General features: G+C 40.7%; 1 protein-coding gene across 1 annotated transcript in view; it reads left to right on the top strand.

Annotated features, from left to right (window-relative positions):
* The window catches only part of LOC122670668 (DExH-box ATP-dependent RNA helicase DExH14), a 178,437-nt gene that overhangs the window by 136,814 nt on the left and 15,239 nt on the right, over nt 1-26,384 (top strand). The window contains exons 41-45 of the mRNA XM_043867628.1: nt 10,714-10,781; nt 10,907-11,072; nt 11,203-11,265; nt 23,657-23,752; nt 24,024-24,191. Coding sequence (XP_043723563.1) covers nt 10,714-10,781; nt 10,907-11,072; nt 11,203-11,265; nt 23,657-23,752; nt 24,024-24,191 — 561 coding nt within the window. The remainder of the gene's footprint in view (nt 1-10,713; nt 10,782-10,906; nt 11,073-11,202; nt 11,266-23,656; nt 23,753-24,023; nt 24,192-26,384) is intronic.

The following is a 26,384-nucleotide window of genomic DNA, read 5'->3' as shown; positions in this document are numbered from 1 at the left end:
CCATCTAGGTCCTTTATAGGAGTGCCAGATCTCGAGATCTTGCTGGAAATTCTTAGTATACAGACACCTATCTATGCCAGGAACCAAGACAAACAAGAGAGACACTTATTTATGCCTAATATCATTTAAGTAAATGCTTTTGTGTTTCATTTACTTAAGATATTATTCATAAATAAGCAAATACCCCCTATTTGAATCCAATAAAAATAGATAAAAAATCAAATTCCAAAAGGAAAAAAATCACCCCAGGTTCAAGAACAAAAGCTGGATTTTCGACGGTAGGTGCAATTTTCAACTTTCTAATCTTGGGTTTTCTCAAATCTAAAAATTCCATAAATCTTATTATGGTAAAACATTGCTAAAAACCAAAAGTGCAGTAAAATATTCATTTGTTTTGATGTCCAAAACTATTTTCATTGAGCGATTTTGCGTACATTGCACTCGAATTAAGTTTGACGGTACATAACTCTTTCAATATAAATCAGATTTTAGCAATCTTGGACTTGTTGGAAAACTTTGGAAAGCTTTGTTTTGAAAGCTTTCCAACAAGTTCAAGATTTCTTAAATCGATTTATATCAAGGAGTTATGTACGTCAAACTTAATTCTGTGTGCTAATGTCTGTCAAAATCGCTCAATGAAAATATATTTTTGACATCAAAACAAATGAATATTTTACGCACTTTGATATTTAGCAATGTTTTACCATATTAAGATTTATGGAATTTTTGATTTGAGAAAACCCCAAAGATTAGAAAGTTGAAAATTGCACTACCGAAAATCCAGCTTTTGTTCTTGAACTGGGGTCACTTTTTTTCCTTTTGGAATTTGATTTTTTAACTATTTTTATTGGATTCAAATAGGGGGTATTTGCTTATTTATGAATAATATCTTAAGTAAATGAAATTTACCTAAATGATATTAGGCATAAATAAGTGTTTGTCCTGTGTTTGTCCTGTGTCTGTCCTGGTTTCTAGCATAAGTGTCTGTCCTGCTTTCCCATTAACTGAAACTCCTATTTGGACTTTGTTTTTGCAAAATCTAATAGTGTCATTGTGTTTAAATGGCCTAAAATAGGCTGAATACCAAGTTTTAGACCCAAACTAGGTCTAAAACCCACCGAGATGTGGCTTCGAGTCGAGAAAAAAAAAAGTGCACCAACTCGGCGAGATCTCGGCTCGACTCGGTTTTTCGAGGGTCCGAGTTGGCACCGAGACCCGAGTTTTCGAACCTTAGTGGACGGTACAAAAGTAGGAGAAAAAGAAGGAGTATTTTCAAAAAAGGTATTGTCAGCACTAATAAACTCTTTATTTGAAATAGGATCAAAACATTTATACCCTTTTTGAGTATGAGAGTAACAAAGAAAGAGACATTTAATAGACCAAGGAGATAGTTTATCGATGGTAGGATGAAGAATGTGGACAAAACACATGCAACCAAAAACACGTGGAGAGGAAAATAAAGGACTATCAGGATAAAGAATAGAAAAAGAAATTTTAATATATAAAACCGTGGACGGCATAAAATTAATAAGATAACAAGCAGTAAGGACGGCATCACACCAAAAACGTTTAGGGACATTCATGTGGAGCATAATAGATCAGGCAACTTCTAGTAAGTGCTGATTTTTTGCGTTCATCCACTGCATTTTGTTGTAGAGTGTACGAGCAACTAGTTTGGTGAATAATACCATGGGTGAGGCAAAAATCAGAAATCTCAGTTTGAGTGTACTCAAGAGCATTATTGGAATGAAATTTTTTTATGGATGTGGCAAATTGAGTCTTTATTTCTTGATAAATTTTTTTAAATACAGTAAGAAATTGATTCCGGTCCTTCAACAAGTAAACTCAAGTGGATCTGGAATAATTGTCCACAAAACTAACAAAATAAGAAAATGCTAACCTATTACGAACTCGACACGGACCCCAAATGTCAGAATGAACTAAAGAAAACAATGAAGAACTTCTAGGTAAAGGACGGGCTGGATAAGAGGCACGATGATGTTTGCCCAGTTCACAAGCTTCACATTCAAGATGAGATGTGGACTTGCAACCATAGTACTAAAACTCGCGAAATTTCGGTCGAGATATCGAATATTTCGAGTATCTCGACCTGTCCGAAACGAAACGCAAGTCCGATATAAAAAAATGCAATATTTCGAATATTTCGGAAATTTAGGTGAAATTTTGGAAATTTCGATCATCTCGTTTCGGAAATTTCGGTCATCTCGTTTCGAAAATTTTGGAAATCTTGGTCATTTTTGGCATTTTACACCCACAGAAAGATACCATATTTCGACGAAATTTCGGTATCTCGGAAATTTCGGTCAGACCGAAACACCGAAACGAAACGAGATTTAGTACCATGCTTGCAACTAGGAACCATTAATTAGAGTTTAGGTAGGGATGGATGACCGACGTGTAGATGCCATTGCATGGGAGATGGTATGGTAGTAGATGTAGCAGTAGTGGAAGGTCCGGTGACATCCAGGTAATATAGCCCATTGCGCTCAAGCCCTCCACCAGTCATCTGCCTTGTCTAAAGGTCCTGAAAAACACAATATGAAGGATAAAAAGTTACTAATCTGTTAAGGGACTTAGTGAGTTGACTAATAGATAAAAGATTTAAAGCTAATTTAAGAACATGAAGAACAAGAGAGAAAGTCATGGAGGATGTTGGAGAAACAGTTCCATGACTAGTTACCTGACTATAGGATCCATCAACAAGGATTGGAAGAGGTTTGAAGGGGATTTATGGAAGAGAATAAACTTGACTTACCAGTCATGTGATGTGGAGCACCTGAATTAATAAGCCATGATGTAGAAGAAGGGGAAAAGGCAGAGTTACCTTTATAAGCTAGAGTGGCGGTAGAGATGGAGGCTGATGTAGCTTCAAGTTGTTGGATGCATTTGACTAGCTGGCTGTAATCATCATGAGCCACAGATGATGAAGTAGTAGAACTCTGTTTCATTTAACTGGTAGGTTTCTCAGTAGCAGTGTCAGCATAGTTGTCACGGTGCCTCGGTGACCCAAGGCGGTGGAGAGGGTCCAAATCCAAGGGGACACCAATTAGGCGACCAAGGCAACCAAGGCACCAACCTAGGCGACCAAGGCGCCAGCCTAGGTGACCAAGGTGCTTGGACGCCTAGTCGACGCCTTGACAACTATGATATGTCTGTCATGGTAGCATTGGCTAGTTCATTCACCCACTCAGGTATGATTTGATTTGCCACAATAGGAGCACTGGTGGGAAGATTTGCCATGGCCACATTCTCTAAATTAGCCACGACCACAGCCTCTAAATTTGCCTCGCCACGTCCTCGTCCATGATTTGCAACAAATGCTGAGTTATCCTTGGGAGTATTGCCAAGCTTGGATTGATCACCCAGACGGTTAATACGAGAAAAAACCTCATTGAGAGAAGGAACCTTCTCCCCTGTGAGCAACTGACTCTTCACAAATTGGTAGTCAGGATGTAGTCCAGCTGGGGATTTTGCAACATGGAACTCAGCTCTTTATTGTTTTAAGTGATCCAGATTAGTAGTCAGAGACTCAGAGGCTGATGTATCTGGAGTTCTTCAATCATGCCCTTATAACTGGCAAAGTATTCATTCAAGGTTTTATCTTCCTGTTGGAAAGTAAAAAGTTTCTCATAGAGATCATACATACGGGAGATATTCCTTTCTTGAGAGAAGCTTTCACGTAAGTCATTCCAGTCATCCTTGGCAAATGTGTAAAACATCACATTGGAGGCAATAGTAGGTTCAACACTGTTCCATAACCATATCTTTATAATAGAATTTTCATGCATCCACTCACCATGAGCTGTGATTGTGGTAGGGTCCTTAGGATCACGATCAGGAGGATCATCTTTGATGTATTTTAGTTTGCCCTTGGCATGTACTTAAGCTTGCACTGCTTGGGCCTACAATAAATAATTTGAAACTTCAGAGAGTTTGATAGTAGTTATTTGAACTTGGACATTGTCCATTGGTGGTTTGGGATCAGCCATCAAACCAGATTAGGATAACAGCAACAGTAATCGATTCTTAGATAGAACCAGATTTGGATTGAAATAACTCAAAAACAGCAGCAGTGTATTCAGCAGTAGCAAAGTTAGGTTGTAAAAAACCTAAATCAGTAGCAGTGCTATCGGCAGAACCAATAACCAGGACAGCAGTAGATTAGGGCTTGAAGAATACCCTAAAGAAGGCAATAGTAATAACCAGAACAGCAGAGGCACACTTGGCAGTATCGAATTAGGGTGTATGAAACCAAATTAGCAGATAAAAACACTACCGGCAGTGGGGAATATTAACACAAAGTCTTTTGGTTCAAAGGGCACATCCCTTGCCACAACCTCACCTCTTGGCGTGCTCTCTCCAGTTGCCTTCCGACTCGGGCCTTCCTCATCCACCGTCACATTCAAGTTTCCCCCCGCTGCTGCCTTTGTTGGAATGGCCAGGAAGATTCAGATCACCTGTTCTTCTCTTGCCCCCTGACCTCTTCCATTTGGAAGCAGGTTCTCCGCTCTTGCTGACCGGGTAGAAGATCCCTCCTCCTTCATCGGGAGTGGATTTGGATCGACATGACATTCGGAGGAAAAACCATTTGTGATACTGTTGGCAAGCTGGCCTTTTGCGCTGCCATCTCTCATATTTGGATGGAACGCAACCTTAGAAGATGGACTTCCAACTCCCGCTCTCTTGATCAGATTCGGAATGCCATCTCCTTTGAAGTTTCTTCTAAAATTAACTCTCTCCTCCTTGCTAATGTAAAGGATTCCCCAAGGAACAGGCTCATTGTTGTCTCTTGGGGTCTTCCTCTTTCCATTCGGCTAGTTAGGCTTTTGTCTTTTTTGCCTTCGGGCTTGTATATTCCCCCTTTCTTCTTCGTAATATATTTTTATTCATCCAAAAAAAAAATCTGAGAATAAGACTGCCAAGTGTTGTTCTGGGAGAAGGAAATAAAATCCAAAAAACTCACCAGAGAAGTTGGATCGATTGGAGAAGAAAAGTTCACCAAACTTTCACTAAAAACAGAGTAACTTGCAATCTGCAATAATAATCTGCTGATTGAATAAAAAATCTGACAGAAGTAATCGCAGGATATGGTCTTCAAAGAATACTGCAGCTTGAGAAGGAAGTCTCCAATCGATCTTGATTCAGGTATGTAAGATAACCCTAGTTTTCCATCTAGGGTTTAAATTGCAGTAATATGCAGCATAGGGTGCTGCAACCCTTTATGAAAAATTATTAAGAACCTTCAAACCAGAATCCCAGGAGAACAATCAATTAAAGGTTATGATCTGATACCATGTAGCAAAGCACATTAAGAGAACTGTCGAACTTGACAGTCTCCCTTACCTTGTTTATATTTATACTAAAAGATTACATTACAACAACAACAACAACCATAACCTTATCCCAACTAAATGGGGTCAGCTACAAGGATCCAAAAGGGTCGGGAAAAAAAAAAAAAAAAAGAAGAAGAAGAAGAAGGTCTAAGCATTAGTCAAAGCAGCATCCCAGGAACATCCCCCTACGAGGGATCGACTACACGGGTCCTTGACCTCCAAACAACTCTATCCGTGGTCATACTAGGATCGAGCCCTACCATATGCATAACCTTTCTTACCACTTCTCTAATAGTCATTTTAGGTCTGCCCCTACCTCTTTTAGTTCCTTCCAAATGAATCTGGTCACTCTTTCTTACTGGTGCATCCATGGGTCTCCTTTGTACATGACCAAACCACCTCAAGCGGCTCTCACGAACTTTGTCCTGGATTGGTGCAACTCCCAGTTCGGTTATAATACAAACATTCCTTACTCTATCTCTCCTGGTCTTGCTGCACATCCTTCTCAACATCCTCATATCCGCTGCACTCATCTTATCTATATTACTCTTCTTAACTGCCCAACATTCCGCATCATAAGTCATCGCTGGTCTTATTACTGTCCTGTAGAATTTCCCTTTAAGCTTAGTAGGCATGCGTTTGTCACATAAAACTCCTGATGCTCCTCTCCATTTCAACCATCCTACTTTAATTCTACGGGAAACATCATCTTCTATATCACCTTCTTTGTTAAAGGTTGACCCTAGGTATTTAAAGCATTAAGAGAGGGAATTCCTAATCATATCAGGACTCCACATTACAATAGGAAAATAGAAAAGAAACTAGAAATAGAACTAGAGACTCCAACTAGGATTAGGAAACATAAACATAAAATAGAAGAGACACATGAGGAGGAGAGGAATCTCGACTAGAATATTATGGAGTATTCTAATCAAGATATCCTCTTCTCCCTATGAACTCAATATACTTCAACAAGATCAATAAGAACTTTCTGCAGCCTTTATATTACGGTTCTAAATTTTGAATTTTGTTAAGATTTTGGTGTGAACCCAGGGTTCGGAATCGCTATGGGCCCAAACGAGCAATGGAGTAATCAAATCAATAGTCTAGTGGCAAAACTGTAATTATTTTGAAGTTCATCAGAAAAGTTGCAGAACTGTAAATATCCAGATTATGAGAGGGTTACTGAGGTTGATAAAGAAGGATAAAATTGCAATTACAAAATAAAGAAAAAGGACAATCTTGGCAGTAACATAAAAAAGGGACATTAGAGATTAAGAGGTTTAGGAATAAAGGTAATGGTATTTAAGGAAATCAAACAAATAGGAATCAAATAACAACCCACGGTTGTGAGGTTGAACCTCACAACACACAGTCCAGCAGCAACCAAAGAGAGGTTTGATTGAAGGAACTCCTCCGAGAAGGAATCAATTAAGCGGAGACTTTGGGGAAAGTGTGATCACTCAATGGTGTATTGATTACAACCAGAAAACACGCAGAAACAAAGTGAATAAGTGACACTTAGCGACTGAAACTGAATCGAGCGGAAGATGTAGCACCACTGCACCAGCCCTTGTTGCTGGTTTTACTCTCATAGGAGTGACTTTCGAGTATAAGATTCTTTGGGTCGGGTCTCCTGTGCCAGGGATGCTCACACCCAAAATATCAGGTTGAATGACTCAACAGCGAAAGAGATCTATCAAAAATAGATGGGCTGTACCAATCGACCAGAACAGAGTAACCACAACAGTAGCATAAAATAGAGCAAGAAAGAAAAAGAAGAAGAGAAGGGGAACCAGATCGCAGGGAAGAAGGAGAGAGCATGCAATCGCAAGCAACACAGCCATACCCAAGGCTACTTTTTATTCCATATGCAACTTCTACAATCGTTGGGTTACATATCTATTTATAAAAAGTAAAAAACAATCACTCCTAATTACTGCCTAAAACATAAACTAACAAAATAGAAACTCAACCGGAAATTTCCCTGCATGTCTAATAAAAAAGGACGTACCCAGTGCACGAGGCTCCTGCCACTGCAGGGTCTGGGGAGGATCATAATGTACGCAGCCTTACCCCCACTTTGCGGAGAGGCTGTTTCCCGACTTGAACCCATGACCATTAGGTCACAATGTAGCATCCCAAAATAAAAGTTAATATCTTTCCCAAGTAAAATACTAAATATCCTACTGAACCAGAACAAGGTTGGGACCCAGTTCGTCTAGGTCTGGGTTCCCGGGTTCAAATCGGATCAATTATGAATTTGCATCAGATTTCAACCCCACCAAAACTGAGATGTTTCTCGAAATGGTTGAAATCCCACTGAAATTTGTTTTATTTTGGTAGAAATGCCAAAACCTGGAATTTTTCCCTGAAACTTTAGGGATTGCCTATTTAAATATGTTTACACATGTTTGATTTATTACTCAACTCAGCGTTATCCAACCAAATGGAGTCGGCTACTTGGATCCTTTCCCACCAATCAGCTCTATTCAAAGCCATACTTGTTACAAGGCCTAAGCTATGCATGTCTTTCCTCACCACTTCTCCTAGAGTCATTTTAGGTCTACCCGTGGTTCTTTTAACTTCTTCAATCTGGATGAAATCACTCCTCTGTATTTGCGCATCTAACGGCCTCTGTTGCACACGTCCATGGCATCTCAAATGACTTTCTCGGAATTTATCATGTATTGGAGCTACTCCTAAATTAGCTCTAATATGTTTATTATTTATTTTATCCTTTCTAGTTTCACCACACATCTATCTCTGCATCCTCGTGTCATCTACACAATGGTTATCTATATGATGTTTCTTTACTGCCCAACATTCAGTTCCATACATCATTGCCGGTCAAATGACTGTCCTATAAAAATTTCCTTTACATTTTAAAGGAATATGTTGATCACACAACACTCTGGACGCACCTCTCCAATTCGACCGTCCTATTTTAACTCTTTGTGTAACACCTTCCTCTATTTCTCCTCCTTTATTTACGATTGAGGCCGGATACCTAAACTATTCACTCTGCGATATCTCCCTCTTATCAATTTTCACTACCTCATTATTCGTTCTATATATTGTTACATGTTTGAATTATTAGATTGGAAAAAATAAAAAACCTAAAGTGGTAGTTTGGCTACGGACCCTAGGTTTCTGGTGTACACCGTAGCCTACTGTATCCTTTCCTTTATATCCCCTATTCTACTCATAATTTATCTCTATAACACACAACATCCAAAAAAAAAATTTGAAATATGCATATTAAGAATAGAGAACAATAAAACTATTCCATAATTAACAAATTGTGAAACCATTTAACATTACACTAATGCCAAAAAGTGTCATCATAGACACTTAATAGGTACATTGTACAAATTAGCAATTGTTCCTCATTCACAAGTTACAAGTTACAACACTAGGCCTATGTCTGTACCACATAGAGTTCCAAGGAGGGTCATAACCACTAGAAGGTCTATGTTGCCTCTGGGACTGACAGAAAGTCCTACTATGTCTGAAGAACGCTCAAAAGATTGAACAAAGGTTTACCTTTAAATTCGAAATTTTGTATGTTTTGAAATTTTGACAGATATTTTGTTCCCCTAATTCACAAGTTACATACAAAAGATTGAACACCAACCAATATATTTATCCTATTTTTTGAAAAAATTAGTTTCAAGAACAAAGGTTTACCTTTAAATTCAAAATTTTCCCAAAGCTTGCTCAAATGAACCAAAACTCAAGGGAGATGCTCGAAAGTAGTCCACAAAGCCTTGATCCAGCAAAAGATTGGAAGATTTTGGTAAAAGAAAGCCATATTTGTAGTGATTCCAGAACCCTCCGTCAAAATGTGCGAAAGGTATCGAAATTTTGTCAAAATGGGTCAAAATTATGTATTTAAGAGAAATGTAACTTTTCTGACTTCATTTCGAAGTTTTGTATATTTTGGAATTTTGTACATTTTGTCAAAATGTTCCAGCAAAAATTGTGTTCTGGGTGTTACACAGGTCATTTCATTTTCACCAAGGTCGAAACCAAGTTATTTCGTGAAAATTTCGACATTTCAGTTGAAATTTCAAATCATGCTTTGTAAGAGGTCAACACATCGGTCGATTTTTCCATTGTAGTTCTTCTTCATGACTTTATTTACTGGTGGGGTTTTACCACCAGTAAATTTTAAAAAGTTGATATTATCGGTCTTTCGCCATGGATATATAGTTGCTCCTCCAAGTGGCCAATATCATAGCATTTCGCAATGAATAAACTCCAAAATGAAATGGACTCAAGGTTATCCCCATTTATTGGAGATTTGACAAAATTTACCTTGAGGCTGGAAACAGCCTCTCTGCGAAGCCTTGTGCACTGGGAACATCCTACCTTTAGCCTGATTATTTTCTGGAAACATTTCAAAATATTTTTCAAGCTCTCAAGAAAGTTGATTTAGGTTTACAAAATAAAAATTACGAATTAGGCACCTCTACTCCCTCACTACCTACTTTCAAACCTCGCACCTGACCTAACTCAGAAGCTCTCTTAATCAACCTATGTAAGTCCTCCGACACAGTAGTAAACAAAAAAGGACAAAGATCCTCTTTTCTAATCCCCTTGTGAGTTGAAAAAAAGGTTTTAGGGTTGTCATGATAAACATAATAGTAGATTGAATTTATGCAGCCCCTTAACCTCCCCCTCCCCTTCTGCCATCTTCCTCCGAAGCCTATCATTTCTATTGAATAGTCCAAATTAATCCTCCTTCAAATCTGCCTTTATAACAATTTTGTTTTCCTTCGCTCCATCTAATGTACTCAATTTATTTGTCTGTTACCAAAATGCCTTCAAGGGTTTGTGTATTCCATGTAAAGGCTCCTCCTGAAGCAGATATGAAAGATTCTAGCACTTCTTCAAATCATGGTTCTTAGTGGCCTTGTACCTGGTTATTTTCTTCTTTCAGGATCCCTTTCCCTTCTCCAGGAGGGAGGGCCTGCCTCTGTTTACAAGTAATTTGTCACTTAAGTGGAAAGCATGAATGTGCAAGCGGGGGATGTGTCCATGTTATTATAGAAGCCTACTTAACAAATGAATTAGTTTGATGTATTAAATAATTTAAGTTCATCTAGTTGACTTGAAGGCAGACTATTTACGTGCTACTTACAGAAAATCAAATGTAAATACACACTAACACTACAATGTGAGAAAGCTGTGAAGGAAATCAAAAGGCTCACCTAGAAGATGTCAATGAATATCAGTGTTTGACATTATGATATGGTCACATTTATGGCTGTAACTATCCTCTTTTGCATTACCATTTTATGTGCATTGCTTGTCTGTATACATGAATGATTACCATAACATTTTAATTTCACAGGTTGTTAATCCAGCCTACTATGGATTAGAGGATACAGAAACCAGAACTTTGAATTCATACTTGTCAAGGTACAAAATATGATATCTTGATTGATAGGACTCCTGTATTAGAATGGTGTTCTCTTCTTAGGGAGAGTATGTTTCTCTTTTTGTATGGTGAGAGTAAGTTTCTCTGTATCTTTTCCTTTTTGAAGCTTGGTGCAAAACACTTTTGAGGATCTGGAGGATAGTGGATGCATCAAGATAGATGAAGACAGTGTTGAGCCCCTAATGTTGGGCTCTATAGCATCTCAGTATTACCTTAGTTACCTGACTGTATCAATGTTTGGTTCAAACATAGGCCCGGATACATCACTTGAAGTAAGCGTTATGGTTCCGTTATAGATGTTTAATCTCTAGATTTTTCTGAATATTTTTTTTTCTAGTTTCTGAATTTATTAAATATTCCTAAAGTCCCTTTTTCTTCTTCTCCTAAAACTTTACTTCTTAGGTTTTCCTGCTTATACTCTCTGGTGCTTCTGAGTACAATGAACTTCCTGTCCGGCATAATGAGGTGCTTCTCTCATCCACTGTCTGCAATTCCTCCCCCCCCCCCCCCCAACAAAAAAAAAAGAGTTGCAAATTTACATGCATGTATAATTGTAAGCACCTGATGTGGCATCATTAGAATTTGATTGTAATAAGAAAAAAGATCAGAGATACTGTTATTATGTGAAAGTGGGTTACAAAGATAGCCTCCATGTCTCATGAGTTAGTTGTTATCAATTGTGGTTCTTTAACCTAAAATCTATGCAATTGTTGTTGTATTGGTCATTCCAGCCTATCCTGGTCAAATTTGGGGTCAACAACTTGATTCGAAGCTAAAAGTCACCCCTAGTCTGACTCTGAGTTCTGGTACAAAGGAAAACGAGATTCATCACTTTTTTTTTCTTTTTTTTTTTTTTTGGGGGGGGGGGGAGGGCGCAGGGTTGTTTCAGCTCTTTTCTTTTTCAATTAGGACTACGTTGTAGCTTATTGAGTATTTAAGAAGGATCCCTTTTAGTTGTGTTCAAGTAGGAGTAGAAATAGGAAGTACCATGGCAGCGTGGCCTACAAAAGAAGGCTACAGGGTGCATGAAAACACATATTTTGGTTTCAGCAATAAAATTCAGTTGTTTCCCCAGTTTTCTGGTTTTCTTCAGTTCCTTTATAGGTTTTCTGATGAGAAAATTCCAGTTTGTGTTTCTTTCTGCATTAGAACCCAATTTTTCCATCTCCTAAATCTGTTTGGTTTAACCATGGCAGCCCTTTTCAATTACAAAATGGTTCCCATGAGTGTTTGTTTTTATGTCCTATAATATTGATTCCTATAATATTGATTCTTTAATGTTCAGAACGACTAAAATTTCCATGTTCCAAAAAATTAACAAAATACCCCAAAGAATTCTTTCTAAAGAAACTATAGTGCATATTCTCAGAATATGGGACGTATAGCATTTCATGATGGCCTATGATGCTTGGGCCAGTTACACTGATATGCCAAATGCTTTAAAAAAATATTGTTAACATACCCTTGACAAGGCCTAACCAGTCATTTGGCAGGGTGATGTCTGATGTTTGTGCCAATGATTGTCCAATCAGGCCTAGGCTTCAATTAATGCCCCATCAATCAGCAAATTCCATTAATTGCAGTTTCTGCTTCAGGAATTTCCTTTTGCTACTCCAGTTCTCCTTTCATCTCAATAGGAAAAAATTTCTCTTCCTCGTATTCTATGGTTGTTTTGTGCAAAACCTTGCCCAATTAATCTTAATTTGTATGGTTTAACTTTTCCAATCTGAAAAAACTTGGTTTCAGTTTGACTCATCATTTTCTTTGTGGAGATCAAATTAATGGTTCTATCTCCAACTTCTCACATGGTTTTTTAAGCTTTTTGAAATTGATTCCAAGATGCAAAGAATTATAAATACCCCTCCTAATTTCTCTTTGGATACCAACATCTCCATACACTTTTGATAAATTACAATTTTCATAGAACAACTCAACAAAGAGTTCAATCCCAAGGGATATTAAAAACCTTTTTATGGAAGGGGTATTATACTAGGGGATTGAGACAAGGGGACCCCCTATCTCCTGCTCTGTTTATCTTGGTGGAAGAAGTCCTTAGTAGGGGTATTAAAAACCTTTTAATGGAAGGTCGTGCAGCTTACTTTCAGCTCCCCAGAGGGTGCCCTGGTATCTCCCATTGTCTCTTTGCAGACGATACTATTATTTTTACTAAAGGGCTGAAGTGCTCCCTGAAGCAGATTTTGGGATTCCTAGGAAGATACGAAAGTTTCTCGGGTCAATTGATCAATAAGCAAAAAAATTGTTTCCTTTTGAGTGACAAGGTCTCTGAGCCTAGAGCCCGAATGGTTGGAACAGATACCGGGTTCGCTAGAAAGTCTCTCCCAATTACTTATCTGGGGACCCCGCTCTATGCTGGAAGGCTTAGGATTTGTTTCTTTGATGACTTGGTTGGTAAAATAAGAAACAAGGTGGCTGGTTGGAAAGGCAAGCTCTTATCTTCTGGAGGACGTGTTAGGCTTCTGAAACATGTGCTAGCTTCCATTCCTAGTCATTTGCTTGCCACTCTAGATCCTCCTAAGGCAGTCGTTGGTCGGATATATGGATTTTTTGCTGATTTCCTTTGGGGAAACTTGGAGTGGGGGAAGCGCAGACACTGGGTGAACTGGCAGAAGGTTTGTAGGCCTCTGGAAGAAGGGGGGCTGGGAGTAAGGCTATTGGAAGATTTTGGGCTCTCCCTAAGGCTCAAAGGCTTATGGAGGATCCTGGCTGATCAGTCGCTGTGGGGTGGATTCTTCAGGGCTAAGTTCTTTAAAAACAATCACATTATTTTGGCTGAACCAACGGGATAGGCTCGAAATCTTGGAGAAATGCCCTGGCGCACAAGGATCTTGTTCTTGCCAAGGCTAGATGGTTGATTGGCTTTGGCCAGATCAATTTCTGGTTGGACAATTGAGTAGGGGTTGGCCTGTTGATTGACTATGTGGACAACGCCCTACAGGTTAACACGGATTTGAAAGTCAAGGAAGCCCTTGTGGAGGATGGGTCTTGGAACCAATCCGTTCTTGAGCAGATTGACTCGGATGTGGTCAGGCATAGCATTATTGGTGGTAATTTTTCCATTAGTGATCAAGAAGATGTTCTGATTTGGACTCCCGATTGTGATGTACAGTTTACTACTAAATCAGCATGGCATGAAGTGCGGAGTAGACCTCCTGAAGTTCCCTATGCTCGGTGGATTTGGAACCCTTCCATGCCAACGAAGATAGCCTTCTTTAATGGGCAGCTCCTTAATGGAAGTATTCCCACTGATGATTCCTTGATGGCTGTTGGGATTCCACTTGCGTCGAAGTGGAACTGTTGCAGGAACCCAAGGAGAGATTCTACAGATAATTGCTTGTTGGCTGGAGGCACTGCGATGAAGGTTTGGAGTTTCTTTTCTCAACTCTTTGGCATTGTTGTGATCCCCACACAAAATGTCAGGAGTCTAATCCTTCTTTGGCAGGGGGTGTAAAGGAGTAGAAACCTCTGTGCCTTCATTACAGAGCTGATTCCTTCCCTGGTTATTTGGGAGCTCTGGAAGGAAAGAAATAATCGTAGGCATGGGGAAAAGAGGAGGGCTTCTGGCTCAGTTATTGAGAGCATAAAATCCTGCGTGAAGAATCTTCCTTATTCCCCCAAGTTTAGGGGCGCGAGCTCTCATAGAGAAGCTTTAATTCTTCAATGTTTGGGCTTATCGGAACCCCCTCCCAGGTTGAAGCGTCTGCTACTGTTCTATTGGTGTCCCCCCTTTGTTACGATTAAGCTCAACGTGGATGGTGCTTGTAAGGGCAACCCTGGCATTGGAGGGGGTGGAGGGGTTATCAGGGACAAGGACGGTGTGGTTTTGGCGGCCTTTTCCAACTTTTATGGCGAAGGCTCTAACTCGGTTGCTGAGTTGCGTGCGCTGAGAGATGGCTTGAAGCTGTGCTTTGACTTAGGCTTCACTGACTTTGTGGTCAATTCTGATTCTACTGTCACAGTAAGAATGGTTAATCAACAGAGGTGTAATCTCTGGAGGGGTTGGTACTGGTTCCAGGATACAGTGGTTTTGATGCATTCTACTCGACCTCTCTTATCCTTTGCCTACAGGGAAAGTAACAGGGCTGCCGACTGGCTTGCCAACTTAGCTTGTGCTACAAGATCTTCTACCGTTTTCAATAGTGGCAGCCTGCCACGGGGAAGCTTCAGTGTATTCTTTGGGAAGACAGTGCAGGGTTGCCCGTTCTCCATAAGTAGAGTCTGTTTTCCTTTCATTATTAGTTGTATGGGTTTGGGCCAAGTGTTTTGCAGAGAGTTATACTCCTTGGGTTGGGGTTAGGCGGAACGTCACCCCCTTGTATTCCTTTTCCAATTATTGGTTTTAATAAAGTTCTAGGGGCTGGCCCGGGTCCCAGGTAATATTCAGGTTAAAAAAAAAAAAAAAAAGGTACAATCCCAAGGGACCAAGCCTATTGGCTCCCACAACAGAGAAGAAAATATTGAATTAAAGTGTAAGAAAAAATGATTATAAACCCAACTCTTGAGTCTTGACAATCGCTTTCAATGGACAAAAAGACCCAAACATTTTTCATGCATACATACCCAAAAATATTAATGGATATTTTTGTGCAGTTTTTGCACCCTCAGACATCTTCTATCTTCCATGTGGCAGATAAATCAGCACCCAAACTTTGTGGCTTGTTGCTGATGTCACCCTCTTCATGTGGTAAATTTCAGCCAAAAGTGTCATACCATGTGAGAGAATCTACAAGTCTATTTACGTCAACAGTTGGATGGTTGGAAAAAGATCCAACTTATTAAGGTCAAATAGTCTAACTACAATAAAATAAGAAAGAAAGCTGAAATAAAATCAAATAATAGCTATAAATAGAAAGTAAGCTTATGTCTCGTGTGTAGTCAAATTAAGACTTCACCATTCAAATACATTCTGATGTGGCTCTGAGTAGACTTTAAAACAACACAGTAGCTGGCAATTTGAACTAGGGGCGGGAGTGGGAGGGAGAGAGAGGACACCTGTTTCTACGACTGCTAATCGTAGGACTTAAGAGGCTTGGATCTGTTCAATGTATCAAGGTACTGAGCTGCTATTTTTCCTGACATTATCTATATATCTAATGGATGGAAACATAGTTGTCAAGGCATCGCCTAGGTGTCCAGTCGCCTTAGTCGCCTTGATGCAAATCAAAGCATGAAGAACAGGACATAAACAGATTTCAAAAACAAAGTTACTGTTCACGTGAACAGTGTTGTGGGTCCCAGCTTAGATCATGTGTGCCTCTATTCTAGAAGCCTTGGATTACAAGACACTCCAAGATCGATGGGACAGCTTCCAGAAGATTGAAGACCAAGTTAACTTCCCTTTTTTGACAAGGATCTAGTTTCTATTTTTGAGGATATTATTAGAAGGTGGGGACCACAGTTAGAACTTGAAGATAGATCGATTCTATTAGGAGAGAAGAGATTTACAGCAAACCAAAAGGAGAAGAAGGGGAGAAGAGAAGAGAGGAAGAAGAAGAAGAAAGGTTGGCAGAATAATCGATTATGTGTGATGAGATGTTCTCAACACACATATTGCTTCATTAATAAACTCTTCCAAATTACATAGACCTCCCTATGGAGGTAAAGAGAAATAAAACAAGAAAAGGAAAAATACAATTTGGTCATGTCTTATAACAAGACAATGACAGACCTACCCTTATACAAGATATTCTAACAACTCTAACACTCCCCCTCAAGCTGGAGAATAAATGTCATACATTCCCAGCTTGCACAATAAGGTACTAAATATACTAGGAGTGAGACCCTTGGTGAAGATATCTGCTACTTGATCACCTGTCTTCACAAAGGGAGTACAAATTCACCCAGAATCCAGCTTCTCTTTGATGAAGTGACGATTAACGTCAATATGCTTGGTTCGATCATGCTGAACCGGATTATGGGCGATGCTTATAGCAGCTTTGTTGTCACAATAAAGTCTCATTGGCCCTTCAGTTTCAAAACTCAAGTCTTGAAGAAGTCTCTTTAGCCATATAAGCTCACATACTTCATGAGTCATGGCCCTGAACTCAGCCTCTACACTGGATCTAGCTACAACTGGTTGTTTCTTGCTCCTCTAGGTAACTAGATTACCACCCACAAAGGTACAGTACCCAAAAGTAGATCTCCTGTCAGAGACTGAACCAGCCCAATCAGCATCTGTGTGGCCTTCAATCTGCAAATGGTCATACCTGGCAAATAGAAGACCTTTTCCTGGACAGGATTTCAAGTATCTAATGATGTGATACACCGCATCCAGATGTCCACTCGTGGGAGCATGCATGAACTGACTCACCACTCCAACTGCATAAGAGATGTCTAGTCGAGTCAAGGAGAGATAGATTAGTTTCCCAACTAATCTTTGGTACTTGCTTGCATCTATAAGAGAAGAACCACATTCATCGCCAAGCTTATGATTCGGATCAATGGGAGAAGTTACTGGTTTGCACCCCATCATGCCTGTCTCTTTCAGAAAATCCAAGACAAATTTCCTTTGGCAGATGTTGATTCCTTTCCTTGATCTAGATACTTTAATACCCAAGAAGTATTTCAAGAGTCCAAGGTCTTTGATCTCGAACTGTTTAGCCTGATAAGACTTCATTCTGTTTATCTCAGCAACATCATTCCTAGTTACCACAATGTCATCAACATAGACAATGAGAGTTGTAACTGTACCATTACCTCTCCTGATAAACAAGGTATGGTCAGCTTGACTCTGATAATACCCATTCTTCAGGATGGCTTGTCTAAATCTCTCAAACCAGGCCTTAGGAGACTGCTTGAGGCCATAGAGAGCTTTCTTCAATAGACACACTTTCCCTTCACTTGAGGGCACTTTAAACCGGTGGAGGCTGCATGTACACTTCTTCTGCTAAATCTCCATGAAGAAATGCATTCTTCACATCTAATTGGTACATTGGCCAATCTTTATTGGCTGCCACTGAAAGAAGAACCCTGATTGAGTTATGCTTGGCTATAGGGGCACAAGTCTCGTAGTAGTCAATGCCATACACCTAACTATACCCTTTTGCAACCAGCCTAGCTTTGTATCTTTCCACTGTACCATCAGATCTATACTTGATTGTTAAACCCATCTGCATCCAACTGGAGTTCTCCCCCTGGGAAGATCAACTAGTATCCAAGTATTGTTCTTCTCCAGAGCCACCATTTCCTCAGACACTGCTTGCATCCATTTTGGATCAGATAAGGCCTCTGTGATATTTTTGGGAATGAAAGAAGACTCAAGGGCAGTGGAAAAGGCAATACCTGTAGAAGAAATAGAGTCATAGGAAAGAAACTGGGCTATGGGGTTAGTACAGACTCTCTTCCCCTTTCTCATAGCAATGGGAAGATCTAATTCAGAAGGAGAAGTATTACCTGACTGAGGGGGATGAGACTGAGGATGTGGATCCAAAGAGGGGTTTTGGCAGTGTTGCTTTCTCTTTAACTCATACCATGGTTACTTTCCTTTTCCCTTCAACAAGCATTCACCTCTTGTGAATACAACATTTTTTAATCTTATTCCCCTGTATTCTTTTTTCTTGCTATCATCACCACCACTACTAGCATCAATATCAACAACACCATCAGCATCAGCATCATCAACAACATCCACTTCTTTGTACTTTCCAATATCAAATAGGAATGGGGAAGTGGAGGTAGGCAAGGGAGATAGAAAAGGAATGACATCAGCATCCTATTCACTGCTAGTACTCTCCCCCTGAACAGGATGTTGAGGGGAAGAAAAGTAAGGGATAGACTCAAAGAAGGTGACATCTTTGGAGAGAAGTCGCCTTCGGGAAGGGGGATGGTAGCACTTATACCCTTTGGTTGAATCAAAGTAGCCCAAGAAGATGCACTTGAGAGCTTTGGGATTAAGCTTGGTGCAGGCTGATTTGTTGACATGAACATAACAAACGCAACCAAAGACTTTTGGAGGCAAGGAGAACACTGAGGATTGAGGAGAAAGAAGAGCCAGGGGAGATTCGGAGCCAAGGAGTGGAGTTGGCATCCGGTTAATGAGAAAGGCAGCAGTAAGAAGTGCATCAGACCAGAAAGTCTTAGGCACATGCATACCAAAGAGAAAACCCCTGGTGATTTCCAACAAGTGACGGTTTTTTCTCTCAGCCACCCCAATTATTGAGGGGTGTCAGCACATGCCAGTTGGTGGATTATGCCATGATCAGTAAAGAACTGGTGGAGCCCCCCATACATGTACTCACCCCCCCCCCCCCCTCTTATCAGATCTAACAATTTGGATTCAAGTATAGAACTGAGTACTGATAAGTTGATAAAAATCCTTAAAAGTATCATAAACATCACTCTTTTGTTTCAACAAAACAGTCTAAGTATACCTAGAATAGTCATCCACAAATGAAACAAAGTAATGAAATCTAGACAAAGAAGTAGTAGTAGAAGGCCCCCAAACATCAATATGGACAAGAGAAAAAGGTGCAATAAATCTATTACCACGATAAGGATAAGTTGTATGACAATGTTTAGCAAAAATACAAGATTCACACTGAAAAACATAAGAAGGAAAAGAAGTAAACAAGTGGGGTAACTGTCTCCTTATAACAACAAAAGAGGGATGACCCAAACATTGATGCCAAAGCATTACAGACTCCAAAGTACTACAGTCACTCCAACCACAAACATAAGCTGCAGCAGTAGATTGATCAGGTAACCGTGGTTCAAGAAGGTAGAGTCCTCCTTTTTCAGTCCCACTGCCAACAACCCTCTTTGTCTCTAAATTCTGAAAAAGACAATAGGAAGGAAAGACAGTCACACAACAATTTAAGGATTTGGTTAGGTGACTCACTGATAATAGGTTAGCAGCAAAATCAAGAACATGAAGGACAGACTCAAGGTAAATAGAAGGGGTAACTCTCACATTACCTTTACCAGAGATAGAAGAAAGGGAACCATCAGCAACCCTTACCTTGTCCTGGCCAGAGCAAATGGAGTAGGAATCATAATACTGTGACATACTAGTCATGTGATCAGAGGCTCCAGAGTCAATAATCCAGGTGGGTGTAGTGGAAGGAGCGGACGAGACCTGCAGAGCTAAGGCAGAAGGAGCTGACCCTCCAGAGGTAGAACCAGTAGCTGAACCCCTAAGGTGAGACATCAGCCGGCGGAAGGCTGCAATGTCATCTTGTGAAAGGGAATCAGGAGCAGGCTGGGGTCCAGATGTCTCAGACTCAGAAGTCACAGAGTGAGCCCTAGCTCCCCCTCGCTTGCCTCCATGGGCACTAAAGGAATCACCACGCATACCAGGGGGCTGCCCATGAAGATCCCAACACCTGTCTTTGGTGTGTCCAAGCTTTCCACAGTGATCACATTTAAACCTCTCACGATGATCTCCACGAGTTGGCCCTTGGCCTTTTCCCCCACTTTTCCATTCTCTGTGGGAACTAGAAATAAGAGCAAATATCTCTGTTGATGGTGCAATATCCATAGTTGTTCTCCTAGTTTCCTCACTTTGCAAGTAGATGCACACTTCATCCAGAGATGGAAATGGAGATCTCCCTAAGATTTGCAAGCGAAGAGGCTCATATTCTAGGTTAAGGCCACCAAGCAAAATAAGGATCATTTCCTTTTCTCGGCTTCTATAGACCTTTGCTTCATCATCTGAATTGGACAGCTGGAGGTTGTTCTAGTGATCATATTCCTCCCATAAGCTAATAACAGTGTTGTAGTAATCATAGTTGTCACGGCGGTTAGGCGACCCACGGCGGTAGAGAGGGCCAAAGTTTAAGGCGACACCAACTAGGCGTCCAAGGCGTCCAAGGCGCCCAAGTCGACCAAGGCGACGCCTTGACAACTATGGTAGTAATCAGATATACTCTTATCACCCTGTTTCATATTGATGATTTTTTGGAGGATTTGATACAATTTTGCTGCATCACCAACTCTATCGAAAACCTTGGAGACACTGTCCAAATATCTTTCGCAGTCTCCTTACTCATAAACCTCCTACCTATCTCAGGTTTGATAGAGACTATCGGCCAAGTCATAACAGTGGAGTTCTCAGTCTCCCACTTGAGATAGCTTGGATCAGTTGTAGCAGGAGCCTTGATAGAGCCAGTAATGTATCCCAACATTCCCGTACTGCGTAGGGACAACTTCACAAAGCGGGACCAATCCAAGTAGTTGGTATTGTCCAATTTTACAACAGATATTTGGGCATTGGGATTGTCGAGGATAGCCATAGTGGGGAGACCACTAGCCGAAATTGGTCCACTGACCTCAGAATCAGCCCCAGATACAATCATACAATAGACATGGTACCAAAAAACTTCAACAAAACCAGATTGATGTCTTGCACAACTGGGGAGTAATCTCTACCCACACATAAACAAGAAAACCAGCAAACAAAGAGAACAACACACTGCTCAAGCAGTCACAGCAGCAAAAAGAAGATAAATCCTTAAGAAGGACTTAAATCAAACACCTCATGTGCATCCTAAATTCATTCCAGCAGTCATTCACCACATAACATCCAAAAAAAGACTTCAAAAGAACTTCAACTAACAATCATCAAATGTAAGAAGATGCAAACCTTCCATTCTCATCAACCAATGACCATCCAATGTGTTGGCTGCCCATAGGAATCAAACACACAGTAGAAACAGAGCTGGCGGTACCTTTGGAGCAGCAAAAAATTGAGCTATGCTCCTCAAACTGTGCCCCTCTTCAACCGAGTGCTGTGGGGTCTGAAAGGATACCCCTAGGCAATCCAAAGGCAGCAAATCTCATTCCAAAAGATTGAGAGATGAGGATGAAACAAGAACAAAGGTGTGGAGACTGGCGGTAACTTGAGGATCAGCTTCTAGAGCTTCAAACTTCTTCGGCAGCATCTACAGTCCCTCCATTTTATGTTGGTTCAAAGTGGAACTCCTAGGGATGTAACACTACATTATACAGCCCCTAGTGGAACCCTCTATCCTTTTAGGGTTCCAAAGGGAGGAGAAAGACAAAAACTGAGCTTAGCCGACTCTCAAAACAGAGAACTCAGCTCTGATACCAAGTTAGAACTTGAAGATGGATCGATTCTATCAAGAGAGAAGAGATTTACAGCAAACCAGAAGGAGAAGAAGGAGAGAAGAGAAGAGAGGAAGAAGAAGAAAGGTTGGGAGAATAATCGATTATGTATGATGCGATGTTCTCAACACACATATTACTTCATTAATAAACTCTTCCAAATTACACAGACCTCCCTAGGGTGGTAAAGAGAAATAAAACAAGAAAAGGAAAAATACAACTTGGTCATGTCTTATAACTGGACAATGACAGAACTACCCTTATACAAAATATTCTAACAACTCTAACAACCACATGAAAATCCAAGCTTTGACAAGAGAGAGGATCGGCTGCTAGAAGACTTGAAGATCTGATTTTATTTTGTTACTATTCTCTTAGTAGTACTTAGTTACTAAATCTATTAGTTTCTATTTTAGTTATTCTTGCATGTGGCTGAACTATAAAGCCTAGTAGTTTCAAATTTTAGTTATCTTCTATTTTGGTTAGGTTTTAGTAGTTTCTATTTCCCTGCTTTCTACCTTCAGTTAGTTTCTATTTTAGAAAGTATCTATTTTTATTGTAAGCTTGCCTAAGCTATTAATAGGGCCACTATTGTACGGAAGGGAGAGATTTTAGAGAATAGAATTTGTGGCCAAGCTTGCCATCGGTTATGGGAGAAATTCCATGTTTCAACAGCTGGGATAGCTGTGGGTGAGAGACCCAGGCTGAGAGAGCCATTCCCCTACCCCCCCCCCTTCTGTTCTTTATCTTCTTCTCCTTTTTCCTGTTCAACATACACTGCTGTGCTGTCTCTGTGACTGCAATAAACTATTTTGAAGATACCCTTTGAAGACCAAATTCAATTCCCAATCATCTTCAAGGTTTGCTGTTGTTGCACACCATTAATAGATCCTTATCGTATTGATCCTGGCTACAATCATTCTCTCACTGGTTTCTCCCTGGTTCGAGGTCGACTCTTGCATTACACCTTGTGCCCAGACCCCCTTCAATGCCTTGGTTTTCCGAGATGCCGTGATAACTATGGTTGGAAAGGCCAGATCAGTCTTAAGTAGTTTGACGACTGAAATATGAGGAAAGAAGGTTCAATACTTAGAGGGCACACAAAATTTTGCATGTGGATAATCCAAGGTTTGACCTATCTTTCTGGTGGTGAGATTGGCCAACACAGGAAGAAACAGGGGTGCTCCAGATTCCTCTCTATGCTGCCTGTGTGTATAAGTTTTTGCATTTTATTTATTTTCCTTCAAAGATGAGCACCTGGGTGATAATTTAGTTTTTCTGTGGGGTATTTCTGGTAAAAACCAATCATTCCATAGTTGTGTTACCAGTTGATACTTGTCTGTTAGTTCTGTAACTGGATCATATATTTCGGTGGCTTTCTTGCTGGCAAGCATACACGGTTGTCCAGCTGGGCCCATAATTAGGACAAGGCTTGGCTTTTAATTCGAGATGAATTCCTGGCCAGGTAGGAATGTAGGATAGGGTCAAAGCCTGCTTTAGCTTTAAGTCTCTGATATGCTGAGCTGCTTAGCCTGATCCCTCAAATTGCTACCCCAGTTCAATTGGGATGGGGAAGTGTTCAATATTTGTTGAGAATATTGCTACACAGTATCATTTATGTTTGCAATAAGTAAAGAACCTTTAGAGTTCTGTTTTTTCAGCTAGTATTTTCTATATTTCTGTCATTTGTCAGGTTGAAACCTTGAAATTTCCCCAAACAAGATCACTATTGCTTTTATCTTCCCATTGTTTTTTAAGATTTTGGCATCTGTCTTAGGAAAACTATAATGAAGCATTATCAGAGAAAGTTCGATATCTGGTGGATAAGAATCGCCTAGACGATCCACATGTTAAAGCAAATATTCTATTTCAGGTCAGCATTATTCTTTATCAGATTTTTTTTTTAAAAAATTATGTTTTTAACAGGCACAGTCTACAAATGAGAAGTTTTATTATTAAAGGAGAACAAATGAATAAAGGGGAGCAACCAGAAGAGAAGCCCCAAAAGGAACCCCCCCCCCCCCCCAAAAAAAAAAAAAACACTAGAGCTGCACCTCCCTCTTGAGTACTTACTAGTCCTTATTTGGGTTTTTTATTTTAAATATTTCTGTCATGTTATTTATTAGTGACGTTTGGCTTTCCAGGCACACTTCTCACAGTTAGAATTGCCAATCAGTGACTATGTTACTGACTTAAAGTCAGTGTTGGATCAAAGCATACGTATCATTCAAGCTATGATAGATATTTGTGCTAACAGTGGATGGCTTGCAAGTGCATTAACTTGTATGCATCTTTTGCAGATGGTCATGCAGGTATGCATTCTTTTTCTTTTCTTTTCTTTTTTTCTCTTTTCTTGGCGGGGGGGGGGGGGCATTTTATTGTTAATAAAATAGAACAAAGATACAAAATTTGAAGCAGTAAAAAGGAAAAATCAATTCAAAGAGTACAACAACAGTACATAAGAAGACTCACATGGATGGTCTACACATCACAATGCAACACAGTGAACACACCCCAATGCACATTCTGGGACACACTATGCTGCTTAGCCAATTCATCAACCAACTCATATGCTATAAACTGGGCATTATTGATGTGTTTATTTCTTTTTCCTATTCTAGAACTAGGATCTGAGTGCTTGTACCTAAATTAAATCTTAATGGGAGATCTATTTGGACCCATTATAGCAGCAGGTTTATTTAAGATCTCTTAATCTCCTGCCTGCGCTAGGACATGTATTATGTTGGACCCACCTGGGCATCAGTGGATGTGGTGGACCACATCGAGTCAAAGGAAATAGTACCAATTGTACTCAAGGAATATGGTTGAATTTTTATTATTTTTTTGTTTTTTTGGTTTGGAATCGAGTTAAAATTTCGTCAGCTAATATCATTTGGATCACTTCTCGTTTTGTCAATGTGTCCACATATGGAACTGGTTGATGTTGGATTACTTTTAGTTTTTAAGTCCAATTATGAGGTGGCTTATGAAAAGAGTACAATTCCATCAGTGGATGTGGTGGACCACATCGAGTCAAAGGAAATAGTACAATTAGGGCCTTGTAATTTCCTTCTTTCAATATTTGCGTCGTCCCTAGCGTAGCTGCAGTGTCTTCTGAGCCTTGTGCTCCGGCGGCGGGGCTGCAGGCGATGGCAGCTGTGGAGAGTCCAGCGGTGGGGCCTTCAGTTGCTCCATTTTGTAGTGAGCTCGTGGTACCTAGCCAAGTTTGGGGGCTGCCAAGAGCAGCGTCAGTGGTGCGTGACAGGCCTTTTTTCGCGAATGGTGTTGCCCCGGCAGGTTCAAAAGATGACTCGCAAGTGGCAGGTGCTGCGCCTATAGTGGCAGATCGTGTGGTATTGATGGAGAGTCTCAGGGCGTTCAATGCCACGCTTACAGGGAGGGTCAACAGGTTGGTGGAGCGACTGGATGAGTCGCGGTTGGAGGCTGACCCTAGCCCCACGAGAGTGCCAGAGCCTCAGGCAGGGGCTGGTCAGAGGGGACGTGGTCGTAGGAGGCACTTGCAGCCGAGGGCACCTAGCCTTGGGGCAGCCTTAGTCTATAAACGCACGGAAAATTAAGAAGGCTGCAGCGGGAAGGGGGAACAGAGATGGGTCACAAAGAAGGGTCACGAGATCGATGAGATCGGCAGTTGCAGCGTTACAATCTGACCAATGAATTGCATCTTTTGGAATGCAAGAGGTGTTGGTAATAAGCCTACGTGTAGGCGGTTGAAAGCTCTTGTTAGCTCTAATAAAGTGGACTTGGTGGCAGTGGCTGAACCAAAGGCACAAGTTTCAAAGGCGCAAGTGGTTAGGAGGAGGATCGGGTTGGACTCAATGTTGTGTTCGAACAGGATTTGGGTCTTTTGGAGGGCTTCGGTGCAGGCTCGTGTGGTGGATGAAGGCGACCAGTTTGTGACTTTGGAGTGTATGGGGGGTAGTGCAGGCTCCTTTCTCATTTCTTTTGTGCATGGCTTTTGTGAGAGGATGGACCGAAGGGGCTTGTGGGAGAGGCTACAGGAGTTCTCCCGGACTGTATCCACTCCTTGGGCGGTGGGGGGTAATTTTAATGCTGTTATGGCACCGGTTGAGAAGGTGGGCGGGAGGCCAGCTTGCTCTCTCTCGCTGGAGGACTTTGGAGGTTTTGTTAATAGGGCGGCGCTTATAGATGCAGGATATGTTGGGAACATGTACACCTGGTCTAACAACCAGGATGGTGCTGGTAGGGTGATGGGTCGGCTGGACAGATTTTTGGTGAATGCAGAATGGGCTAATGTGTTTACCAGGTGCTCAGTGACACATTTTAGCAGGACTTGCTCTGACCATGCGCCTCTTGGCCTCTCCTTTGGGGTGGAAAGGCACCATCCTTCATCAGGGTTCAAGTTTTAACAGATGTGGCTCCGACACCCTAAGTTTCTTTCGCTTGTGAAAGAGCAGTGGGATAAGCCGGTGCTAGGGTCTGCCTTGAATGTACTCTTCTTGAAGCCTAAAGGGCTTCGCTCTGCC

The sequence above is a fragment of the Telopea speciosissima genome, chromosome 8 (genome assembly GCF_018873765.1).
Source record: "Telopea speciosissima isolate NSW1024214 ecotype Mountain lineage chromosome 8, Tspe_v1, whole genome shotgun sequence".
In the NCBI taxonomy this organism is placed as follows: Eukaryota; Viridiplantae; Streptophyta; class Magnoliopsida; order Proteales; family Proteaceae; genus Telopea; species Telopea speciosissima.
The sequence above is the reverse complement of the archived record's forward strand: the minus strand, read 5'-3'. Positions and strand labels throughout refer to the sequence as shown.